Source organism: Peromyscus maniculatus, chromosome 5 (assembly GCF_049852395.1).
Source record: "Peromyscus maniculatus bairdii isolate BWxNUB_F1_BW_parent chromosome 5, HU_Pman_BW_mat_3.1, whole genome shotgun sequence".
In the NCBI taxonomy this organism is placed as follows: Eukaryota; Metazoa; Chordata; class Mammalia; order Rodentia; family Cricetidae; genus Peromyscus; species Peromyscus maniculatus.
Window position 1 is genome coordinate 135816377 of NC_134856.1, and position 24822 is coordinate 135841198.

A 24822-nucleotide genomic window follows, 5' to 3' on the forward strand; every position below is an offset into this window, starting at 1 on the left:
GTGCCAGGCACAAGGACAGGCTGTGGGAGCTTTCTTCCACTCTGCCTCTTGGGCCAGCCCTGGGATTGCGATATGGGGCCACAATCTCTACTGGAAGTTGCCAAGGACCTGGTAGCAAAATCAATCCAAATAGAGAAGCCCTACCTGGCCCTGCCCTCTCTGGTGTCAGAGAGAAAAGTGGTGCCTTTGGAAGATTGGAGCAATGCCAAGCTTCAGCCCTGGGTGTCTGAGTGATCAGAGCACAGGGGACCGATTGATGCAGTGTGGGCAGAGCTCCAACACAGGCTGATGGAAGCGTGGAAGAGGGAGGGGACAGAGAGGAGGCCAGGAGCATGCTGGCTAGGCTGGGAGCAGAGGTGTCTCTGTGAGGGAATGGCAGTGTGAATGAAAGATGGAAATGGAGGGGAGCAGAAAAGGGGTGCTGTGGTCTGGGGAGCAAGAAAGGCATCCTCCTCCTTCTCTGAAGCTTTTAAAGCCTCAGAGCATCTTGCTAATTGTTCATCTCCCAGAGACGCTAATGAAATTATCTCTGCAAAATACTCATCAGGTCATCTGCAGAGGGCATGATGCCAAGCTCCAGCGTGGTCCAACCCCCCCCCCCTTCCTGGCACTTTCTGCTCCCTCCTTTTTACATGGGTCCCTCAACATGGAATTGCTCACCTCCAAACCTACCTGAAAGTGCCCAGTGGGGAACTAGAAACGAGGGCTCCGTAGCCAGGGAAACCTTAGAGACTGAAATGTCATGGATGCTGCAGGGCCGAGAAAGGTTGCCTCTATACATGCGCTCTCTCTCTCTCTCTCTCTCTCTCTCTCTCTCTCTCTCTCTGTGTGTGTGTGTGTGTGTGTGTGTGTGTGTGTGTGTGTGTGTGTGTGTGTGTTTCTGTGTGTGTTTCTGTGTGTTTGCACATGCTCTTAATAGCTCATGCATCTTAGGACCATGTGTCTCAAAAAAAAAAAAAAACCATTTGTTAGACTAACATCCTTTCAGTCACCCAGCAAACATTTCTAAAACAACCTCAGGCTTCAATCTTTACCAGTTGAGGGGCATCAGGCAAGCTTTGCCCTTTCTGAGCCTCAAGTTTTACAGCTACACAGCTTGGGTCTACTTTGCCAGGGTTGTGAAAATTGAAAGAGCTAAGCCAAAGGACAAAGTCCTGTCCTGAGTATAGTGGGTGCTGTCCGTGGTCCTGGAACCACCAAGCCAGGCAGCCACGGTCTGTGCCGAGCGACTTCCTGCTAGTTTACTTTCTATCATTGTGAGGTTGTAAGCCACTGTGTCCAGCTTAGAACAGACTCTTATAAAGGGTAATTTGGGGGACAGGGTCTCATGTATCCTAGGGTGACTTCTAATTCACTAGATAGCTGGGAATGCCTTGCATAGATGTCCCTGCTTCCAGCTCCTCATGCTGGGATTGCAGGTCCCTGCCGCCTGCCTGGTTGTGCAGTGCTGGGACTTTGAGCATGCTCAGCATGCACTTTACCAACTGAGCCACACACCCAGCCCTTATAAAGGATAATTATGTATCATTCTTTCTAGAAAATGATAGAAACCCAAATGGGTTTAAACAATCAAAACAGGGACACCCTGGCTGAGAGAATGGAAAGTTCCAGGGGTATTCCTAGCAGCCCTGGAATCAGTTTGGATGATACACCGCAGTTTCGGGGCTCTCCTCAGGCATGGCTTTTCTGCCAATGCCTTGGTCTCAGGTACATCTGCTCATACAGCAAGAGCTTCACAACCAGACCATGTCCCCAAGAAAGGACACTTCTTTAGTTGCAACAAAAGTTCCAGAAACGAGCCTCAGTGAGTGGGCTCAGGTCAGTGCCCACTCCATGCCTGTCTCTGTAGTTCAGGGAAGCGTGGGTGTTGATCAGCAAGGCAGAAGTTCGCTCTGTGTCTTGGAACTGGGGTGAGTTGAGCAAATGGATTTTGTGTGCTGAAGGTAGAAGAGGTGATCCTCCAAATGAAACAAAGACACAAAAAGAAGCTGAATTCTGAGAACTGGGCAAATCTGAACCACAAGTTTCATGATGGTGATGTCAGAGGCAAGGCTGAACTAAGTGGAGTGTTTCACTAAAGGGCAACCTGCAAGCAGTCTTGAGTGGAGAGCTTCTGGGCTCTGTCCTAACGTCTGCCTTCAGGGCCTTCTTAGCAAAGACATGGTTGAAAGTCGATATGACTGCTCAGTCTCAACTGGGAATGACAGGAAGCTGAAGAAGACGGCAAGAACTCTGCCTGATGGCACCCACATCCCAGGAGAGCACCACATGGAAAGGGACTAGAGGCAGGAGCATAGACTGCCACTGGGACAAGAGAGCTTGGATGGTGGGCAGTGCCCGGGAAAACCCACGAGTTGTGTACCTGTAAAACCTGAGGCTCAGAAAGGGTACAACTTGCCTGATGCCCTCAACTGGTAAAGATTCAAGCCTGAGGTCGTTTTAGAAATCTTTGCTGGGTGAACTGTTCCTCGATGTGTGGTGGGTCTTCCAACCACTGTGGTTGAAGAAACAGCGGGCAGAAGGTGAGGCTCAACTACCCAGCTGCCCCTGCACGCCTTGAATCAGAATCAAAGCAAAGAAGGACCTAGGCACCTGCATTCTGCCCAACAGCATGGCCATTTGGGCATATCTACACTTGAAAGATGGCCTTACCACAGCCTCTGGGCTCCCCTCCAGTGGGTGTTAGGAGGTGTGACGTCCTTGGCCAACAGCTGATTGGAACACCACTGCAAATCAGACCATGTGGGTAGGAAACATGCTGATGCCCTGCAGACGTCTTGAAAGGACTACCCTTGTAGGAGAGCACCTGTAGTGCAGGGGGGATGATCCAAGCAACCAGGCCAGGCCCAGAACCCTACCATCACACTAGCAGCTGAGGGAGAAACATTTGGCCTAGTGGAGACAAATCCAGGCTTTGTCTTCTGAAATAACAGAAATAGAGGAGGAGGAAGGCATAATGGTGTGGACCCAGATGGTTAAGCCAATGATGGGGTAGATTTTTGCTCCCTAGAGAAGAGGCATTTTTGGCTGGCAAAGTGGCTCTGGTGAATTCTGTGCCCTGTCCCTGAGCTATTGAAAGAAGAGTCTGTGGACATTTGGAGGGGGGTTGGTTCCACATAGCCTTTGAGCCTGGATCTTCAGTGCAGCAGAGATCTAAGCTCACACAGCCTGAGCCTAGTCTTAGCAGAATGGAGGGCAAAGGGGGGGGGGTGGGGCGGGGAGGGGGGGGTGGGGAGGGGGGTAGCAATGTCAGGAGCCCTCCTCCCACCTGGATGTAAGACAAGCCCTTCCCTGGCAACCCTACAACCTGGATTCATAAACAAAAGGCAGGTGAGACATTCACGAGGCATCCCTCCTCTTTCTCTTGGCATGCCTGAGTGCCTCTTAGAAGGGGACAGCTGAGGTGAGGCCGCGGTGACTAAAAGGAACATGCCATCTAAAGGGCAGAGGAAAAAGGGTTCTAGGAAGAAAAGCAAATGAGAGAGCCAGGGATCAAGGACAGCTTGGCTTCCGAGGAAATGGGCCTAGGGAGCTGCAGATGTGGGCTGGAGTAAGGTCACACTCCATGGGCAGGCTGTGCATGTCCCCAAGTGCTGTTCACTAATTTCAGCTCTGCCCCCAGCCTCTCTCAGGCAGGGTCCTGGTTGTGGGTAGAAATGGCACGTTCTCTTTCAGGCTAAGCCATTCATTGCTGTCAGGTGTATCTCTGGAGTCCTTTGTTCCTCTGTCTCCTTGGTAGCCTGGGTCCTTGAGTGAACATGACCAGGAGCAGTAGATCCACAATGGACAAATGAGAAATAAATCTTTGTTGATTAAAAGCACTGATACTGTGGGGACCATTTGTTACCATGACAAAACCTACTCTATCCTGACTGCGACACAGGCCTTTCCACTTCTCTGGAAGGAAAGAGAGGGGCAGAGAACTGAGAGGAGAAAGGATTCCCTATGTCTTTAACCTTATTCTCAAGGTTTAACCCCAAAGCAGAAGCTTTGGGAGAAGAAATGTATAGAGCACAGGCCCCTTCTCAGCCAGCTTAGCAGTTCTAGGATAAGGTTGCTCCTTGCCCAGGTCTCAGCTGCCACATCTGGATAATGGGAATGTTGATTTAATGGAGTTCCATGTACTGCTTCAAGCAAACCACAGATGTAGGCAAGGGCATGAGAGCATCCAACACATGCATTAGAACTTCTTCATATGCCCTCGGCCTGCTCCCCAGGCACCTCCCTCAGCGTCTAAACCCCAAGCCCTCAGCATCTCCCCCGCACTGTGCAACCAAACTCAGGTCCAGAGCACTGAGGGTACTAATAGTGTCAGTGAGAACAGCCTGGGCACAGAACACACACACACACACACACACACACACACACACACACACTCCAGATCCGGACGAATCAGTTCTTCTCTCTAATGTGTATATACAATTAGCACCCAAAGCAGAGATCAAAAAGTTGAAGTGGGGGTGTGTGGTCATCTGGGTTACAAGAGGTTATAAATACACACATGTATTAAAAAATCAATTTGGGGGCCACCAAGATGGCTCAGTGAATAATGGGGCTTGCTGCCAAGCCTCACAACCTGGGTTCCATCCCCAGGTCTCACATAAGGAGAGGAATGACTCCCACAAGCTCTTTTCTGGCTTCCACACAGGCACCATGCAATGCACTCACATGTACATGCACACATACAAACACACATCTTTAAAAAATTTTAAATCATTTTCCCAGACAATAGCCTCTGTTGAAAATTGGAAAATAAAGCCAATTGGGGCCTCAACTTCCCCCACCACGGGCACTTGAACAGAAGAACCATTTAGATATGATCCTGTGCCCTGTCTCCCTTCCTGCCTGGCCCTGAGGACCAAGACAGGTGCACATCTGGAGCTTTGGCTGAGATTCTCTCTCTTTCTCTCTCTCTCTCTCTCTCTCTCTCTCTCTCTCTCTCTCTCTCTCTCTTTCACACACACACATACACACACACACACACACACACACACACACACACACACACACACATATATATATATATATATATATATATATATATATATATATATATAGAGAGAGAGAGAGAGAGAGAGAGAGAGAGAGAGCGCAGGAACAAAATATTTTTCATAACCTTCTCTATCAAAAGTGGGAAACAAAAGACAGACCGAGAGAGGGCCTCGTGTCTCAAGAAATATAGGAGAGCTCATATCTCTTTGTGGAAGCCAAGACCATTCTTACACCGTCTAGCCTGCAGCACCAATTTATATTATCGATCGGTGCTGTAGGCGTTTGAGTTTGCGACGGTCTTCACCCTTCTCATTCCCCTTCTGACCGGGAGTGGGACCCTCTCCTTCAGATCCCTCACCCTTGCACAGTGAGAGCGTTTATTTCTCTTCTCTAAGGCAGCCCTCTGTTTATTTTAACCAGCTTAGGGAATGGGGGTGGGGAATAGGAGATTCCAGCAGCGGTCACTGAGCAGGATCCAGAGACGCCCGTGACTTGCCCAAGGTCACAGAGCCAGAGCACTAAGGCGCTTCGATTCTACCCCAGGAGTTTGTAGCTCCCAAAGCCCTTCTGGTTCCTGCATCACGCCCACGTCTCCAGCGCCGCGCGCGCTCGGGGCGCAAACAACACCACGCGCCTTGCAGGTTGCATTGCGCCCTAAGGTTGTTTCCTTTGGGCCAACGGTGCGGAGGGATTAGGAAAACCTGAGGCCACGCTGCTGCGCGTACCCCTGCAGCCCACCAGGCTGCTTTGGGGTTGCAGGTGGTGCGACACTGGGGGCCTGGCCGCTCCAGCGAGCCGGCTGGGCCCCCGGACCTTTCCTGCAGCCCCCCATCCAAGCCGCGCGCCAGCTGCGTGCCGCGGCGCGCTGACGACCTCGGAGCGCAACCGGGAGGCAGGGGTGTGAGCAGGGACTGCAGCGGAACCTGCCCGGGGCACTCCAGAGTCGGGCTGCTCTCCGCAGGCTGGCGCTGCGCCGGGGTCGCCGCAGCCCGGGGCCCCTCCCGGGCCACCTGTGCGCCGACTGGCGGGCCGGGGTGATGCCGGATCCGGAAAAGCAATCCACTCCGGGATCCAGACTCCTGTCTCTGTCCCTGGAGACAGCGAGGGGTGGTGGGAGGCCTCCCCGCCCACTACCCCAGCTCCTCCCTGGGGGAGCCTCAGGCGTTGCCCAAAGGGATCCCCGGTGCCGGGGGTGGCCCCCGCGCGCAGCGCCGCGCGGCCCCTCCTCCCCCGCCCCGCCCCGCCTCCGCCCCGCTCCGCCGCTCCAGTCCGGATTTTGCGGCGCCCGCCGGCCCGCTCCCCGGCTGCGGGCTCCGCGCGGCGGCTGGCTCGGTGCGCGGCGCGGCTGGCGCTGCGCTCCGCCCCGGCTGCATTGCTGCGCTCCGGGTGCCCAGGGGAGCCACGCGCCGCGTGCGCCCCGCAGCCGGCCACCCGGAGGCAACGCCGTCCTCTGGCATGGGCCCCGGGGGCGCCCCGAGGTGGGGCTCTCGGCTGAGGCGCTGACAGCCTCTCTCCCGCCCGCGGGGCCCCGAGTCCAGCCCGCTCGTCCGCCCGCGGCCATGGCCGTCCGGCCCGGCCTGTGGCCAGCGATCCTGGGCATAGTCCTCGCCGCCTGGCTTCGTGGTTCGGGTGAGTCACGCCGCGCGCGCTCTGGGGAGGCTTGCGGGGGACCGTGCGCGCGAACGCTCAGCTCTGGGGAGGAGGTGGCCCTGACCCGCGCGGCCGATCCGGCTGGGAGCCCCCGGAGGCCAAACTTTGCCGGGCAGGACGCGGGGGCCGCCTCTCGCTGCTGCGCAGCTTCCCGGTGCGCTCTCCCGGAAGCCTGGGTTTTGCCAAGTCCAGGAACAGCTGTCAGCGCACGGGGCTGGCGAGTGTAGACGCCCCACGCCTCCGGGTGGGGGAAGTTTGCTGGTTTTACGGCCCCAGAGAATGGTCGGGGGGTTAGAATAACCCTGGAAAGACAAGACTTGAAGGACTCAAAGATGCGCGGGTTTGGACCATGTACGTGCCCAGAAAATGGGGTGTGTGTGTGGGGGGGGGGGGGTAAGATAGCTCTTCCAGGTAGGAGTGCCCCAAACAGCCACTCACAATTTCCCAGATTGGCACCTGGCCTCTGCCCACGTCTAGAACACAGTGTCCTCCTCTGTCCCCGCCACACACGCTTGCACACGCACACACTCAGGCGTGGAGGCATCCAACAGCCCCCAGCTCTGTCAGCTGGCAGTCAAAGCACTGGGGTCCCTGTGGTGGTCTGTGGCTCCCTGGCTCGGGGGTGGAGGCGGGAGGGGGAGAGGAGAGAGAGGGGGAGTTGTTTGCTGTTGGCTGTTGGTTGGCGGGCTTCTCCTCTCAGAAACTCCACAGCCCTGCTTTCTCCCCACTCGTCCTGTTGGCCACCCTAAGGAGCCCCTTCATAACCCAGCCTTTTAGCCCACCTTGCGTGAGGGGGGGGGGCTTGGAGTAAGGCTTTGTCTGCTCTCCCGGACGCCTGCACCTAGGCTGAGGTGTGTGGTGTGTGTGTGGGGTCCCCTAATCTCTGGCCCCCAAGGATTTGGCAGCGCCGAGTTTCTGTGTATGGGAAGGAAGCGAATCTCCATGCTTGATGCCCACTGAACCTGCTGGGGGGGAGATGCTCCCCAGGCTGGCGAGGCCACAGTTCATCCTAAGGGTGTGGATTTCTGAACTGCCAATCCAGAATGAGGAGAGCTCAGTCAAGGACCTGATGGCTTAGGCCGATGGCTGCTTCCTTGCAGAGTCTCTGGGCACTGCGTCCTTGCCCACCACCACCTCGCTGCCCTCCACATCCCGCCCCCAAGCCCTCTTCCTCGTTTCACCTGCTCTGCACCTCCATCACTCCACCGTATACCCTCACTTTAGCAAGCCCTTCCCGACGGCCCCCCTTTTCATCCTGACGGATCCTCAGGGTGGGCTGACATTGGATGTGTACATGTTTGTTACGGGTGTGAGTTGCACCCCTGGCCATGGTCCTGAGCTGGGGGTGTCAGCGCTTCTGCACACGGAGGAGGTGCTGCCAGACACTGAATAGGTGCCCGCGGAATGTTTACTGAGTTGGATGTGTGTGAGAGGGCCGTGTGGTCAGAGGCTGCATTTTGCCTCGTGAGCACGTGTGAGGGCTGTGGACTGACATGTGTCCTGGGTACGGGGGGGGGGGGGGGGGGGCTGGTGTGGCACGGGCAGTGTTGTGTGTGTGGTCAGATGTGTACTGATATGCTGCGTACATGTGGTAGCGGTGTGCTACTGCACCCGTGAGCTTTACAGATAGGGGTGACAGGCACTGGTAGGTGAGGGCACCAAAACCAGGAATGAACGATTGCTCCTCAAGAAACCATGGAGTTGGGAGATCTGCACCGTGCGTCCGTTGGCAGGGCACCTGTTGGGGCCTGGCCTGAGGTTTCCCAGGCTGACGGGTGGGCACTAGTGGTTTGGGGGCTATCTGGAGCAGACAGAGCCTGTCCCTGGCATTAACTCTCAGCGGTGGAAGGAACTGCTGAAGGGTATGGGGGTAGGGGTGGCCCTCCTTCTCACTGTCCCCCACTAGCTCTGGGCATGTGTGGACAGATACCCAGGCAGGCTGCCCCTGCCATGACCCTAGCTCCCGCACCCGCCTATCAGTTCCTTGGCAACAGCAGCTGGTGAAAAATGTGTCTGTGAGTGGCTGAGAGAAAAATGGTCAACCAGGCAGGCTCAGGGGCTTGGTAGGGAGCAGCATTACCAGGCCACCACGGACCCTGCCCTCCGGGCCAAGCCCCCATCCTTTGTCACCCAGTATCACCCACCACCGCTCACACAAAGCCATCCCTCAGCACAAACACACCTGCATACCCCTGACGGTGCCTGCACCCACAGGCACCCACCTGACACATCAGTGCACACAGCCAGCACATACAACTCCTTACCCTTCGGGTCTTCCTGTCTTGGGTGACCCCGTCTTCCAAAGGAGGAGAGGCATGGGGTAGGCTGCCCGAGGTACTGCAGGAGAGGCCGCACCTTTCACCGGCCTGCTTGCTCCCCCCTTGCCCATGTTGGGAAAGGCTGTCTTCCGGGAGGCCAGGATTAGTATTGATCCAGGTGCTAACATGCCAACCCAGAGGCCTGGTGCCTAGGAGCAGCTGCCGTTGGCCTTTGTCACATCCCCTTTCCTGCCTGGCGCTGCCATGACTCCCAGGCTCGCAGGCTTCCGCTATGTACCGTGAGCTTGGGGTGCACAGCCCGTTCAGGTGAAGGCCCCAATGCTGCCACCTAGGCACCTGTTCTGTGCACACGGATGCCAGGCCCTCTCATGCCAAGCCAACCTGATCCCGCTGTCCCCACCTGCTAGGGGCCCTGCCCTTGCTGCGGTCCTTCACCCACAGCCTGGAGAGGGCGGGAACCTCACTGTCTCCCTTGGCTCTCCCTTGGCTCTCCCTTCTCCTTCACGCTTCACATTTAATCTGTCATCGAGTCATCTCGCTCAGCCTCACTTGTGACATTGCTATGTCCCTAGTCTTCTTTGCTCGCTCCCATCCCCCAGCTCCTTTATCCCCCACCTGTCTCGCCATGGTGGCCATCTCCTGCTCCTCCCCTCCTCTTCTCAGCCGAAGGCCCCTGGAAGCTCAGTGGAAGGCTCTCCGTGGCTCTCCAGGGCCTGCAGGTAGTCTGAGCCCTGGGCTGGGCTGGGGCGAGAGAATGAAGAGAACACCTGGTCCATGCACCCAGAGGTCAGCTACATCGCTGGGTTCTGCCTGCTGTGGGCTTGGCACCACCAGACTAGCTGTTTCCAGACTTGCAGAATGTGGTGCCACCTGGCCTTGCCAGCATGCTCCCTGCTTGGCATCCTGGCTTCTTGGCTCTGTCCTGATCCTGGCCAGGCCCCTTTATTGCTGCCAGTCTCTCAACCTATGCACCTTGACTGGAGGTCTCCCCAAAGTCTCCCCAGTGAGGAAGACAGATAACCTCTGGTCCTGACACTTCCTTCTCCAGTGCTTCCCCAACATTGTCATTGCCTGTGACACTGTATACCCTGCTCGCCGGCCCTGACATGCTCCAAATCACAGCAGCCAAGTGTTTAATGCTTTTCTTGGCTGGAGTCTGGGCTTGAAGGCCAAGCAGGGAGGAAGAGAGAAATTTAATCCATCCTATTCCTGACCACAAACTCCCCCACCCTATCAGAGTGGAGACTGGTAAGGCCAGGCCCCCCCATGGGGACAGGCACTTGCCCAGGTCACACACATATGTAGACATCAAGCCAGCACACATGAGTGCACTTTAGCGGGCCACCCACAAAAGTGTGCCAATATCTGTTGAGTGGGTACTTTCCAGCCCACCCTGTCCCTGTCATGGCATTGATTTCTTCAGACTAGTGTTTTCGTGTGCAAATAGAGTTGATACCAAGATTTGGATTGCTAAGCACATCACCCGTGTGTTGTCCGGTCCCAAGACCACTGTTCCCCAATGTCCCTTGCCTCTCAGTAATCATTCCCACCAATCCCCTCCTCCCTCTTACCCACCCCATCCCCCTGAGGTCCTTCTCTCTTAGGGAAGCTCCGGCCTCTTTCTCCCAGGTAGGACAGGACAGGGACTTTAGAGGCAAATAGAGCTGTCTTACAATTTAAGCCGCATGTCATTGGGAAAATAACTTCCCAGACTGTCTCCACATCTGTAGAATGGAGGCTGAACTGATGAGTGGGCTGCAGCATCCAGGGTGGACCTCAGCATTTCAGGTGCTCATGGCTTATTGTCTTCTGCCTCCATTTTCCCTGGCACCGGAGACAGGGACTTGGGACAGAGATGGGCCTTAAGTTGCAGCAGGGCCCAGGCTCAGACAGAGGACAGAAAGACTTTATTGAACAACTGTACTCTGTGTCCAGCCCGCTCTGCGTGCTATAAGGACTTGGGTTAATTCATGCTCAGAGGGTGTTGTTGGGGGATTCTGGCCATCACTTTTTTGGTTCATCCTGTCCTGGGACCATGTGCTGATTCCATCTCTGCCTACAGGATGTGGCCACAGAGCCCTGGGTGGATGTGATTCTAGTTCTTCCTCTGCCCATTTGATTGCTGTGTGATGTCGGACAAATCACTCACACTGTCTGGAGTGATCTTGATGGCTAGCCCCAGGCAGAGGCTGATGCCCAGGGAAACTGCCTCTGCAGCCTGGGGAGCTCAGCATTCAGTTGAAGGCTCTCTTAGGAACTGCTCACACCTGCCAAAGACACCAGCAGCCCTGGCAGTGGCTGGCTGTATTGCCTGGGAGCCAGGTGGCTTCTGGGAGAGAGCCAAAGGTGGCTGTAAGGCAAAGCTTGGAACTGTGAATCCCAGTCCCCAAACCAAGAAGCTGGGTCCCTCTGTCGCTCGCGAACACCTCTAGTGATTACCGGAGGTCAGGATGATGAAGGCCTGCCCCCTTTTCCAGACACTGAGGGCAGAGGCCATAGGAAGATTTTAAATCCAGAGCCCGTATCTCAGGCAGATGGGGAGTTGGTAGATGGGGGAGTTGGCAAGTTCTGGGGACTGGGTTTGAGCCAGGGCCAGGGTGAGGCATGGAGTTGCTTAAGGGTACACATTTACATAGTACCAAGTACACAGCCATCCCTTGTGAGCGCCTCCCAAGATCCCATGCCCTTGGCCCCTGCCATGCCTCTTAATCCTCACCCTGGGTTCCATGCTTCCCTGCACCTCTTCAGTTTCAGTGTGTAAATTCACCCATAAAGGACTCAGCTTACAGGAGCATTGTACCGGCACCGGGTAGGCACTTAATACATGCGAGCCGTTGACTGTGGTGTATAGGGCAGGCGGCTCCATTCTCTTGGGTGGGAAGCAGGAGTGTGGCTGTCTAGAAGAGGACATTGCTGAGCGCCTAGCTCGGGGTAGCCTGAGGAGCAGATCCATTTTCCAGGATATGTCTGGCTTGTTTTTCTTTGCCAGTTAGATGTCGAGGGCCGAGCATATAGAAGCCATTTCCTCTCTCCAGGTGTGGTTGCTGACTGACTCAGTCTGGCCCTGTTTAAGGCTGGGGAGACTCCGTGGGTTCTGGGGGAGCCCCGAGTGGCAGCTGCACCTTACAGGACAGCATAAAATGGGGAAGGAAGTCTTAGGGCCCATTTTGGTAGCGGGGGGAACCCTGAAAATCCTGCCTCTTAATTGGATCATGGTGGGAACACCAGAGGCCAGCCATCACCCAAAGCTGGGTTCCTCCTCAGTCTGGATGTCACCATTGTGTCTCTCTGGAAGGTTCAGGGTCACCTTGAGCTCCAGGCAAATACGGAGCTGATTGGGGAATGAGGGCTAGGGAGTCTGTTTATATTGACATACCTGAGGGACTTTACAGGGACCCTGGGAAGGGAACTCTTGACCCAGTATCCCACCAGACCCAAAAGCCATGTTATAAAGTGAACTCTGTTGCCCCTTCCTAGCAGCGCCTCCCGGGATCGCGTAGGGGGAGCAGCCCCCGAATTAGACTCCACCCTCTCCTAGTTGGGGCGGAGCCCGACGAAGCCGAAGCATTGAAGGTCTTTCTCAGGTCTGCGTTTCTTCCCGCTCCTTCTCCCGTCCCTCGTGATTGTGCCCGCCGCGCGACCCGACCCACAGCCTCCAGACCCGCACCCCCCCCCCCCTCCGCCCCGACGCAATTGTCAAGGTGGCTGGGTGGGCGGGGTTCCTCCAGCCAGCGAGGCTGCGGGACACGTGGGCGGCGGTGGCCCGCAATCGCCCGAGCCAGTGAGACCCCGAGTCCGGATGCAATTAGCTGCTGCGGGAGGGGCGGGCCCACCGGGCGGTGTCCCCGCGGGAGGGAGGCCCGCGCTGTGGTCCCCGCCCCGCGCGGCCTAATTAATGCGCTGCGAGCTGGGGCCGAGCCGGGAAGGGGCGGGATCCCTCCGCCCGCCAGCCCGCCCGCGGCCGCCCGCAGGATTAGCGGCTCTTTGTTCGGGGTCTGTTAACAAGTTCCTGGCTGAGCGCTTGGCTGCCGCCCGGGAAGCTCTGTCCAGCCTCCACCAGGGCTACAGCCCCGCCCCTACCTGCCCTGCCCCGACCCCTTAGACGTGGGGTGAGGGGTGTAGTCCTAGACCTGGGGTAGGAAGGTGCCCCACAACTGTCTGGTGGAGGCCATCCCCATTTTGCGTATGAGGCCGCACTCGCTTGCTCCGAAACCCGCCACCCTAGGCAGGCTGGAGGCCCAATCTAGATCTTTGACGCCCTAAAGCATTTTTTTTTTTTTCAATTTGAAACAGTTTCTATATATTGTGTATCTCTGGCTGTCCTGTAACTCGCTCTGTAGACCAGGCTGGCCTGGAATTTACAGAGATCCTCCTGCCTCTGCCTCCTGAGTGCTGGTATTATAAGCAAGTGCCACAGGTTTCCTAAATGCTTTTTTTTTCCTACTGAGAGAGAACTCTGGGTGGGAAGGGGAGGGCTGCTATAGTCTGTTAGCACCGTTTTTTTATTTTAATTGGCACCCTGATGGTGGTAAGTGTTAGGCTGTGCCTGGAGGTCTCATCAAAACCTTGCCAGTCCGTGAGGCAGGTGAAGTCAGCCCCATCTATGAGAGGGCACATGTGGACAGTGGCGACTGTGACCACATTCCAGGCCTTGTCCTGTGTCCCTGTCCTGTGTCCCATCCCCTTGGCCTCTCTGGATGTTCCCTGGCCTGATGGAAGGAAGCAGGAAGCCATGGTCTGTGTGGTCCTTCCCACCTTTTAGTTCACATCTTACCACCTGACCCCACCTGAGTCCTTGTTTCCCACACCTGGCTGGCCAGGTCACAGGACTGATTATAATTAGGGAGGAAGTTCTCGCCTATGCCCAGGAGCGTCAAGCCAAAGGAACTTGTTCAAAATTATTTTATTATAATGAGGTAGAATCCTTTCTGGTAAGTTCCTCCAGGTGTTTGTGGTCTATTTCTTCTGGGGCTATGCTAGATGGCTTCCCCATTTTGATGAAGACAGGGCACCTGCCTGCCCCATTCGCCCCTCCACAGGGCGCATCTCCAGCCTATCAGTGCGGTCTCATCCAGTGTAGTTAGGAGCAGCGACCTCCCCAGGGTGTCCCAGGGGCTCATCCCAGGGGCTCACCCTGGCGATCCCTCGGCACTAAGCACCATGGGACACCAAGTGCATCTGCTGCAAATATTGAAAAAGTCAACTCTCATTTAAGCAAAAATAGGGAGTTTAATGGCAAATGTAACTGCAAAGCCAGGGGTAACCCTGCTCTCAGGCATGGCTGGATCCAAAGAGAACAGTGTGGATCCAAGACCCAAGACCCATCCTTTGTCTCAGTTCTTGGGGCATTGGTGTCATTGCCCAATAACGTCTCCCCTCACAGTCCCCACGTGGCTGCCAGGGACTCCCAAGACTACAGTATCCTCATAGGCCCAGGTAGGGGGAAAATAAATTATCTCTTCCCTCAGACACCCCCAGATACTCCAGTCTTCTTTACTGGTCCAACTCAAATGCTCTGCTCATGTGTGAGCCACTAATTAGTCAGAGGTTTTGATGATGCAGAATACTTGGGCTGAAGCCACAGAACCGTAGTCCTGCCATCCAGATGGCTTGCCCCTCCCTGAAGCTTCTTAGCCAGGAGGCACGGGTAGAAACAGCCATCCACTTCGCCCATTTATTTCATAACCCTGCTCACCACACCAAGGAGCAAACCCAAGGGTAGATTAGCACTTCCCGATGCCAGTGTCCCCACGGGTCTGGAGATCCTCCTTTCATGGTCCTCTTCTTCCAAGCCCCCACCTCCCCAAAGCCTTTAACATCCCCTGTGGGCCTCAGCTGGACCTGCACCCACACATCTCTGTGCAATGGCCGCAAAGTCCTCCTCTGTGGCTTTGCCTTTGGCCATCTTTTCATGCTGGGTTTGTCGTTCACAAGCTCAGCCTACCTGGGTCTCTTGCCTTTGACCAGCGCTTTTCTAGAAACCTCCCTCCGGTCCTTTGGGATTCAGTTCACCTGGACTTCTGGAGGTCCCTTCCCTTCAGACCCAGACCAGCTTCTAAGAGGCATCAGCACCCTTTCCCCAGCAATGGTGCGTGGGTCAGGGCTGAACAACAGGTTCTCGGAGAGGCTGACAGACAGTTTTCCTGATGTCAATGCTTCTGCCACAGCCTGTTTCAAATTCTGGCATGGTATCACCTGGCTTATAGAAGTCTGTAGTTGCAGCAGTCGGCTCTCCTGAGCCTGGAAGCGCTGGTCTCAGCGGTGCATCCTAACTGCATACCAGGCTGACCCCAGCCCTTTGAAGTGGCCGACAAGCAGAGGAGGAGTCTCAGACTTTCCTTGCAGGGCCTTTGACTGCTGCTGGCCTGGGGCCTCTCCTGGCAGTCGGGGTTGCTGGTTTGGGCTCAGTGCTTCACCCTGCTTGAGTCCGGTCAATTATATAAGCCCGCTGAGCCTCAGCCTCCTCACCTGGAAGATACAGGCCGAAAGGCTCCTATGAATAGGGTTGCCAGCATTGGGTGAGCGCTTCTCTGAGAACACACAGCCTTGCCAGCCCTCAGCAAATGTTTGGTGGGTCTGTGCTACTGGCTGGACTGTCTGTGACTGCACACATCCATGCCCTTTAGCCTCTGTCTCTTGGATTATATGTGTGTGTGGCAGCAAGTGGGGGTCTTGCTTGACAAAACAGGCAGAATGTGTCAAGGCCTGGCATGTTGGGAAGATGCTTATTTTGGGGTGACAAGCATTCATGAGGAGGCTTGGGAAGGAAAGCTGATGAGGTGAAGGTTGAGTCACGCAGAGTGACTTGGCCAGGTATGACATGTGACAGCCTCGAAGCCAGGTCTGGTCCCCAGGATTGCAAAGACGAGAGGTGGCAGCGTCACAGTCACATTTGAGAGCCAAGGGAAGCTGGGAAAGAACAAACCACTTGATGTCCTGGGGCTTCAGAGAGTGACATAAGCCAAGCTCTCAGCTTGTGGTGGCCAGAGAGTCGTAGGAGGAGGTAGAGAGGGACAGGCCGTGAGATGGCCTGCATGTGAGCGGCCTGCTGGAGCAGACGGTACCCGTGGGGGGCCGGCGAGCAATAGAGCTGGCCATGTCGTTGAGCTGGGGAGTGACAGGCAGTGAGCAGTGTTTAAGGAAGATTAATCTGGCGGTGCGGAGAGGATGGATGGCAGCAGAGAGAGGCTGGAGGCAAGGAGACCAGCCGGGAGGCTGCCGCGGTCATCCAGGCAAGAAATGACGGAGCCTCCCTTCCCAGTGAGCAAGCAGCAAGCCTGGCGTAAGAGAGATAGATGTGGGAGACACTGCGGATGAGGATGCTGTATCTGGATGGTGCATGTGGGGGGCAGAGAGGGGGAGGAGGCAAACATGATTCAGAGCTCCGAGCCTGGGGAAGTGATGTCAGAAACGGAAAAAAGATGGGGGACTGGGCTAGGGGAGAAACCTTAAGAGTTCTGGATCCATTATGGTAGCCCAACCCCACCCCACCCCACCCCACCCCACCCCACCCCACCCCACCCCACCAGGCTGCAGCTTGTGACCTAGGGGACAGTGGCCTGCTCTATTCTGAGTAGCTGTCAGGATCCGCTGGGAGGAGACGCGTGGAGCAAGGCCTTCCTAACAAGCAATGGGAGAGGTGGCCGTGGCAGTGGGAATGTTTGCAGGGAGACTAAGGTAGGGTGGCAGGTGGCAGGTGGCCTAAGACTCTGGTAAAGAGCTTGGAGCTAAGCTGAGTTTACTTTGTCTCCACGGGCTCGAGAAGGTTCTTCCCTTAGGGAACTGGGCTTGTTAGAACGATGTCCCAACTTCCAGGGTTTGGATTCCTCTGTTCCCATTGTTTAGCCCTCTTAACATCCTTTCTCCAGACATAGCATTGGTCCAGCATGACCACAGCCTGGGTCGGTCAATCAGGATCTAATGGCTCTCCTCATTTGGAAATGGAGAGATCAGCAGGCTGGGATGGAGGGCCAGGACTATTTCTTCCTGTGTGGACAGATCCTAGTGATGAGTGGGGTGAGGCCATGGCATAGGAGAGTGGGAAGAGGGAGGAGGAGATTGTATTGGAGGTTCCAAGGGCCCAGAGATTGGTCCCAAGAGCTTTCTCAGTCCTTTGAGCTGATCCAGCAACTTCTGAACCTTGATCAAGGAACTTCCTGCTCTAGGCCTATGCCTTGGTTCCCAGCCCCCCTGATCCAGGAAGATGGTAGAGTTCCCACCCAGAGGTGGCCAGAACCTGTGTGAGGGCATCCAGCTCAAGGAGCAGCTATTGTATTCTGAAAAAGAGATTCCACATGAAAATCAGACCACAGGCTTTTGTTTGTTTGTTTGTTTTTGTTTCTGTTTCTGTTTTTCGAGACAAGGTTTCCTTGTATTGCCCTGGCTGTCTTGGAACTCACTCTCTAGACCAGGCTGGCACACAAAGATCTCCCTGCCTTTACCTCCTGAGTGCTGGCATTAAAGGTGTGTGCCACCATCGCCCAGCCACAGGCTTTTCTTGATACATCAAATATCTAAACTGGGGCCTGAAGAAATGGCTCAGCAGTTAAGAGTGTGTACTGCTCTTGCAGAGGACTCTGGTTCAGTTCCCAGTACATCTGGCAGCTCATAAGCACCTGTAACTCCAGATCTAGGAGGATCCTACATTTCTGGCCTCTGAGGGCAGCATGTGCGTGCGCGCGTGCACACGTGCGTGCGCGCGCTTTAATAAAAAGAAATAATTTAAAAGATCTGAGCCCAGCACAGTGAGCTCATTGTCTCGGGTGGGCTAGAACTTGGCTGTCACTTTAGTAGCCATCATTCCTGGTGCCGTGTCCCATTTCCCACTGTGGGCCTTTATTGCTAATGTCTCCTACACCCCTCTCCCATTCACTTCTGGCTTCATGCAACCCCACAAACCCATGTCCTTGATTTGCCTAGGTTGTCCCCTGCCCTGGCTGACCCCTGCCCTGGCTGACCCCTGCCCTGGCTGACCCCTGCCCTGGCTGTCCCTGCCCTGTACACATGCACACACATCTGCACCCATATGCCCTGCCTGCTCCTCTGGTTGGTCACACTGAGGCTGCTTGTCCATTCTGTGCACAGCACTCAGCCTCAGTACACAGGCCACATGCAAGTCCCTTCCTGTACCTCCCCTACCCTTCCTGCTCGCAAAGCTGGTGCTCAGGTTGAGGTTATATCCCCAGACCGGCTTTGAGGTGCAATCGGGACATGAAGCACAGGCATGAGACCTGTGGTAAGAAGGTGACGCTGTGAGCCTGGGTCCCTTTCTAAGGGGCCCCTGGGGAAAATGGCTGCTGCCGAGAAAGCCTCCAGGAAGTCAAAGAGCCATCAGTGGGAACTGAGAAGGGGTTGGGGCGGTCATGAGGGAAGGCCACAGACAACTGAGGCCGGGAGGGTGTGCCGTGCCAAAGCCAGGAGCCATTGCTTGGAGCCACTGCTCAGAAGCATGCCAGGGAGATAGCCGGCATTAGTGAGCCAGGGAAGATGCCTAGAGGCCACTGGCAACCTAGAGAAAGGGGAAGAATATTAGAGCTAGAAGGCATGGATGCCACTCAAGGCTTCAGGGGCAAACTTGAGGAGGGGAGGGGAGGGAGCGGCATGGTTGCTGAGGGTTTGCACGTGCTTGCTTGCACACACTACCTGAGGGTTTACACGTGCTTGCACACACTACCTGAGGGTTTACACGTGCTTGCACACACTACCTGAGGGTTTACATGTGCTTGCACACACTACCTGAGGGTTTACATGTGCTTGCACACACTACCTGAGGGTTTACATGTGCTTGCACACACTACCTGAGGGTTTACGAGTGCTTGCACACACTACCTGAGGGTTTGCACGTGCTTGCACACACTACCTGAGGGTTTGCACGTGCTTGCACACACTACCTGAGGGTTTGCACGTGCTTGCACACACTACCTGAGGGTTTACACGTGCTTGCACACACTACCTGAGGGTTTACATGTGCTTGCACACACTACCTGAGGGTTTACACGTGCTTGCACACACTACCTGAGGGTTTACACGTGCTTGCACACACTACCTGAGGGTTTACACGTGCTTGCACACACTGCCTGAGGGTTTACACGTGCTTGCACACACTACCTGAGGGTTTACACGTGCCTGCACACACTACCTGAGGGTTTACACATGCTTGCTTGCACACACTACCTGAGGGTTTACACGTGCTTGCACACACTACCTGAGGGTTTACACGTGCTTGCTTGCACACACTACCTGAGGGTTTACACGTGCTTGCACACACTACCTGAGGGTTTACACGTGCTTGCACACACTACCTGAGGGTTTACACGTGCTTGCACACACTACCTGAGGGTTTACACGTGCTTGCACACACTACCTGAGGGTTTACACGTGCTTGCACACACTACCTGAGGGTTTTTACACATGCTTGCACGCACTACCTCTTTCTGAGGAAGGCTCAGAGAAATGACTTGACTGATGTGTCACATGACCACCGTTCAGAGCCAGGGCCCAGCCTCAGCTCTTGGGAAGACAGAATGGACAGACTGAGGGACAGGGCTAGGCAAGATGGACATGCCTTCACCTTAAGCAAGTGTGTATGAGGCACCTACTGTGTGCCAGGCACTACAGTGGTACAGTGGGCAAGGCAGCTGCCCCCTCCCTGACAGAACGCACGTGAAGGTCAGAGGTGATCCCAAATAAGCAAACAGATAAGCAATGAGGACTATGGATATTTGTTGTTGCTTGGGAAGGCAGGCAGAGGGGCCAGTGACCACAGGCTCACTGAATGGGAGCAGCCTTCTAGAGTCAGGGTCACAGATGAGGCTGGGTGATCACAAAAGGCCTCTCTGGGGCAGCATCTGAGCTGAGAGGGGGCTGTCAGGAGGAAGGCAGCGGGGGGTACAGCAGAAGGTGTGTTCTGGTTTGAACATGAAACCGTGCGGATGAAGAGAACGCTTAATGGCTTCGTCTGTATTCACTGCTACTCGAAGCCACCGTTAGTTCTGGAAAGGCACAGTGGAGAATCAGAGTGACTGAAAGTTCCTCTGGGCCACATCTGATCTTGTTAACCGATTTGAGAACATCAGAAGGCCTGGTTCTCTGGTCTGCTTTGTGTCGCAGCTTGAGCCCAGGGCCAGACACTCCTCTGCTTTGGTTTATGCCATGGGAAGAAAGTCTTGGGCCTGCGCCATCGAGGAGCTGATCCTGAGGCCTCAGGCAGGGCTATGGTGGGGCAGGACTGGGTGCAGGGAGAAGGTCAGGCAGGCCACTTGAGCCCCGTGGAGCTTCCAGACTGCCAAGCGAAGGTCTGGATGCCTGCTGTCTCCCAGGCTCCTCATATCAAATACCAACATGCAAAATAGCTTACAGAGGCCTCGCGAAGTTGGATATTTGTGCGTGCATGTGTGCGTGTGTATGTGCGTATGTGTGTGTACATGTGCATGTGTGTGCCTGTGTGTGTGTGTGTACATGCATGTGTGTATGTGTCTCATGTGTGTGTGTGTGTGTGTGTGTGTGTGTGTGTTAATCAAGGTGAAGTTCACATAAAAATCATTCATTTTAAAGTACACGGTCAGATGACACTTGGTGTGTGTGTGTCTGTCACCTCTGTCAAATGGATTTTCATCATTCCAACAAGACCCCATTCGCCACCCACTCATGTTCCTCCATGTCCCCAGGCCTAACAAACAGTACCCTGCTTTAAGTCCCTCTGGGTCTGCCCACTGTGGGTATGTCCTGCAAGTGGAACCGGGCCACCTGTGGCCTCTGGGACATGACATAGAGGCCACCTGCCCCACGGCAGGGTCTTCATCCCTGCGGACAGCTAATAGTCCTGTGTGCTACTCAGGCAAGTGTCTGCTCGTGGAGACAGCTTGGTGGCCCTGCTGCATGTAAGGAAACAAGTTTTTTGTTTTCTGGTACCATAGACTGGTGAGTGATTTGTACCAAATGTAATGTAGGTTACACAGAACACTTTATGCACAGAGAAGGAAACACACACACACAAAACAAACAAACAAAAACCTAAATTCTAGGTAGCCTGCAGCACCCATGACTTCTTGCCTTAATAAAATTCACTTGGGAATTCCTGCAAAAGGGAAACCAGAAAACAAGGTAGGCAGGAAGGCTAAGGAGAAGGCAGGCCAGAGGGCACTAGGGACAGAGCACTCCCCAGCCGGCCAGGAGGACTCTGCAGAGACACTGAGGACAGACAGAGCACTTCCCACCCGGCCAGGAGGACTCTGCAGAGACACTGAGGACAGACAGAGCACTCCCCACCCAGCCAGGAGGACTCTGCAGAGACACTGAGGACAGAGCACTCCCCACCCGGCCAGGAGGACTCTGCAGAGACACTGGGGACAGAGCACTCCCCACCCGGCCAGGAGGACTCTGCAGAGACAGCTGTCATTGGAATATTTTCCCCAGAGAATGCTGGGTGATGCAGCTGCCAGGGGCAAGGGGAGAGGAGGGTAGCAAAGGCCAGCACTCGGTCACAAGAGAAGGAAACACTGACTGGAGAATTGGGGGAAGGGAGAGAAGACCCTGAGCATCTGTATCCGGAGAGACATGGTGCTGAGGAGCGCATGGACATGTCCCCAGGGAGGGAAGCCCCTTCTCCCTCACGGCTCCGTGAACTTAGTCCATTCTTTTGTGCTTTTCATTACTTCTCTGTTCTGAGGTCACAGCTTCACTGTTCTATACACTGGAGTTGAAAGAAAATTATCCAGAGGTCTAAAGTAAGCAGCCGGCTTCCTGATCTCTGGCCCCAAAGGCTGAAGTGCCTGTTTAAATCCACCTATTACCTGCTCCCACCTCTGGCTATTGTAAGCCATGCTGCTTTGAACATTTCTGCACTGATATTTGCTTAAATACCCGCTTTCCGTTCCTTTGGGCAAGCTCCTACAGTGGCGTTGCTGGTCAGGTGCTCTTGGAATGAACAGTCTCAGGAACAACAGCCTGTTTCCCTGGCACCTGCACCGGTTTATATTTCCACCGGCAATGAATGGGCTTCCCGTTTCTTGACATCCTGATGCATATCTTTGAAACACTGAATTCTTGTAAAATTGTTTTTCTCATCTCACGGTGCACTTTTTTGTTGGTCCCCGAGTCTGTGGGTGGCCTGCGTGCAAGGCCGGCCAGCGCTGCCTGGTGTGGGCTCCATGGTCCAGGTGGGCATAGGAGGGGAGCGGCGGGCAGCTGAGACTCTGTGGCCCTGTAACTGGCCATGGGGTTACAGTGAGCTGCGGACTTCTGGTTCTCCTCCTCTGCACTTCCCCAGCCAAGAGCTGTCCTCTCTGCCACTCATCTGTGTGTTCATGCGTGTTTTCATGAGTTTATGTGCGCGCACACACACGCTCACACACGCATATGTATGTGTCTCATCACCAGGATAAATGTAGCTACCAACAATGCTTCGGGCTGGTGCTAATTTGTCAGACACAGTACATGGTTGTGATCTTGAATACATTAACATTTTCATGTGAAATCATTTCATTTTTTAGTGATTAAGAAGTGTTTGTCTTAAGCATTAGGGCATTGGGGTGACATGTTGTAGGCCTGGGCAGTGCGGGCCAAGGTGAGGGAACCCCCAAGTATGATGTCATTCATGTTGCCTGTGTAAGCAGTCATTGCTCCGCCTCTACTTCCAAAGCTTCCTGGGCGGGCATGAGTCCGAGTGTGGAAAGGCAGGCAGGTAGGTGACGGAGTGGAGATGGTAGAGTCTGAGGATGCAGTTCAGGGGTCCAGAAGCTTCAACCTCCATCTTCTCCTGGGTTCTCCATGTCCATCCGCCTCACTCGGTGTCACCGCAGAGAGGCCTTCCCTAGACATCCAGCGTTCCCAGGATCCCGCCATTCTCTCTCTGCTTTAGTTTCCTCTATCAGCAACGGGGTGGCCCTTCTTTGTTGAATTGTTCACTTCTCTCCTTTAGGCCTCTCTCCTCTACAGCTTAAGTTTCTTGAGGGCAGGGACTGTGTTTCTTATGCTCACCGATCCTGTGGGCGGATGATGGATGGATCTGCAGGAAGCAGACGTGTTAATGGACTGGCACTCCAGGCCCTCAGCCCTCCCTCTTCCCCATCACCTGCATTCAAGGTCTGTGCCTCCCTCTCTGGGTGTCCAAGAGTCACTGTGAAGCGTTCCCTTGCTTTAGGCAGACGGTCTCCTCGGGTCCATTGTTGAGAGCCTTCTTGGTCGTGATCTTCCTGTCTTTTTCCTGGGGCTTCCAAGCTGTGTGGTTCTCTCCAGAGAGGAGGGTGTGTGTGTGTGTGTCTGTGTCTGTGTTGTCTTTGTGTGTATGTATGTATGTATGTGTGTGTGTATGGTGTGTGTGTATGCATATATGTATGTGTGTATGCATGTATATGAGTGTGTGTGTGTGTTATAGTGTGTGTATGCATGTGTGTGTGTGTGTGCGTGTGTGTGCGTGTGTGTGTGTGTGTGTGTGTGTGTGTGTGTGTGTGTGTGTGTGTGTTGTGTTGAGCCAGAACCAGGCTCTTTCCTTCAGGCCTTTCTCTGACAGCCATACAGAATGCTCTGCAAACTTTACCTCCCCAACTCCTGTGGCCCTGCCCCCACTCCCCGGGTCAGACCCTCCCTCAATACTGACACCCTCCCTCAATACTGACACCCCCCCCCACCAGTGAAAGGAAAATAACTGGAAGCTTTTATCGTTCAGCAGAAGCAACATCAGAAAACAATTATTGTTTTAATTACCTGCTGTCGCCGTACAAGACAGGGAGGCTGTAAAGTGCGATGGAATCTTTCATGTTAATGGACGCCAGCCTGGGCCAGGGTACGATTTATGTGGCTGCAGCTGGCAACTTCAGTCAACTGGTGTGGAACCCCTAACCCCCCTGTCCCCAGCCTTGTGCCAGGCACCCCTTTGCCCACAACCTGTCTCTGTAACATAGTAAGGACACTTGCCTTCTCCTCCCAGGAAAGCCTGCAGCCAGCCAGCAAGTACACAGGGTCCAGCAGCCCTTTAGGGGTGACTATTGGGTTGGCACCTCTTGCCACTGAATGGGAGAACTGCTGGTGTGGGTACGGACTGGTCCCTATGCAGGCCTGCTCCTCACCTGTGCCGTAACATGCACACCCCTCCGCCACACCTGGCTGGTGTCCTGGCTCTGGGACATGCACACCCCTCCACCACACCTGGCTGGTGTCCTGGCTCTGGGACATGCACACCCCTCCACCACACCTGGCTGGTGTCCTGGCTCTGGGACATGCACACCCCTCCACCACACCTGGCTGGTGTCCTGGCTCTGGGACATGCACACCCCTCCACCACACCTGGCTGGTGTCCTGGCTCTGTGACATGCACACCTCTCTACCACACCTGCCTGGTGTCCTGGCTCTGGGACATGCACACCCCTCCACCACACCTGGCTGGTTTCCTGGTTCTGGGACATGCACACCCCTCCACCACACCTGGCTGGTGTCCTGGTTCCCTATTGGATTCCTTCTGTACTGCCCAGAACCGGTCCTTCCTGGAAATCCTTTTAGCCCACCCTGCTTCCCCTCCCCACTTGTGCCCCCCAGATCCTGGGCAATGGCAACTGCTTCCTGGCTGAGGTCTTCAGTCCCTCACTGGACACACCGTCTTCCCCAGAGGCCACTGCCGCTGTGTTATGACCCAGCTGAGACTCTTTTGCCCTGAGCATGGTCACACATTTCTTCTCTGAAGCCTCGCAGTGGAGCTTTGAAGAGGGCTGTGAGTGTGAGCCCCATCTTTCAGATGTGGAGACTGAGGTACAGAGAGTTCAAAGGTCGGGCTAACAGCCTGGTGTCTACAAGCTGGTGAAGATGAACTAGGTTACTTTTGTGACTTGCTCAGGACAGTGTCATGAAGAGAATCTATGCCTGTCCATTTTGATTTTGTTTTTAATTTTTAGGACGATGTCTTGCTATG

General features: G+C 54.9%; 1 protein-coding gene across 4 annotated transcripts in view; it reads left to right on the forward strand.

The window, feature by feature from the left end:
* The first annotated feature begins 6282 nt into the window (after window positions 1-6282).
* Window positions 6283-24822, forward strand: part of Unc5a (unc-5 netrin receptor A) — a 57220-nt gene continuing 38680 nt past the window's right edge. Inside the window, exon 1 of one of the 4 annotated variants that reach the window (XM_015995724.2) lies at window positions 6283-6621. In XM_015995724.2, the coding sequence (XP_015851210.1) occupies window positions 6552-6621 (70 nt within the window). In that variant the 5' untranslated portion in view covers window positions 6283-6551. The remainder of the gene's footprint in view (window positions 6622-24822) is intronic. The other 3 variants (XM_006976811.3, XM_015995726.2, XM_006976812.3) reach the window with 3 other exon arrangements.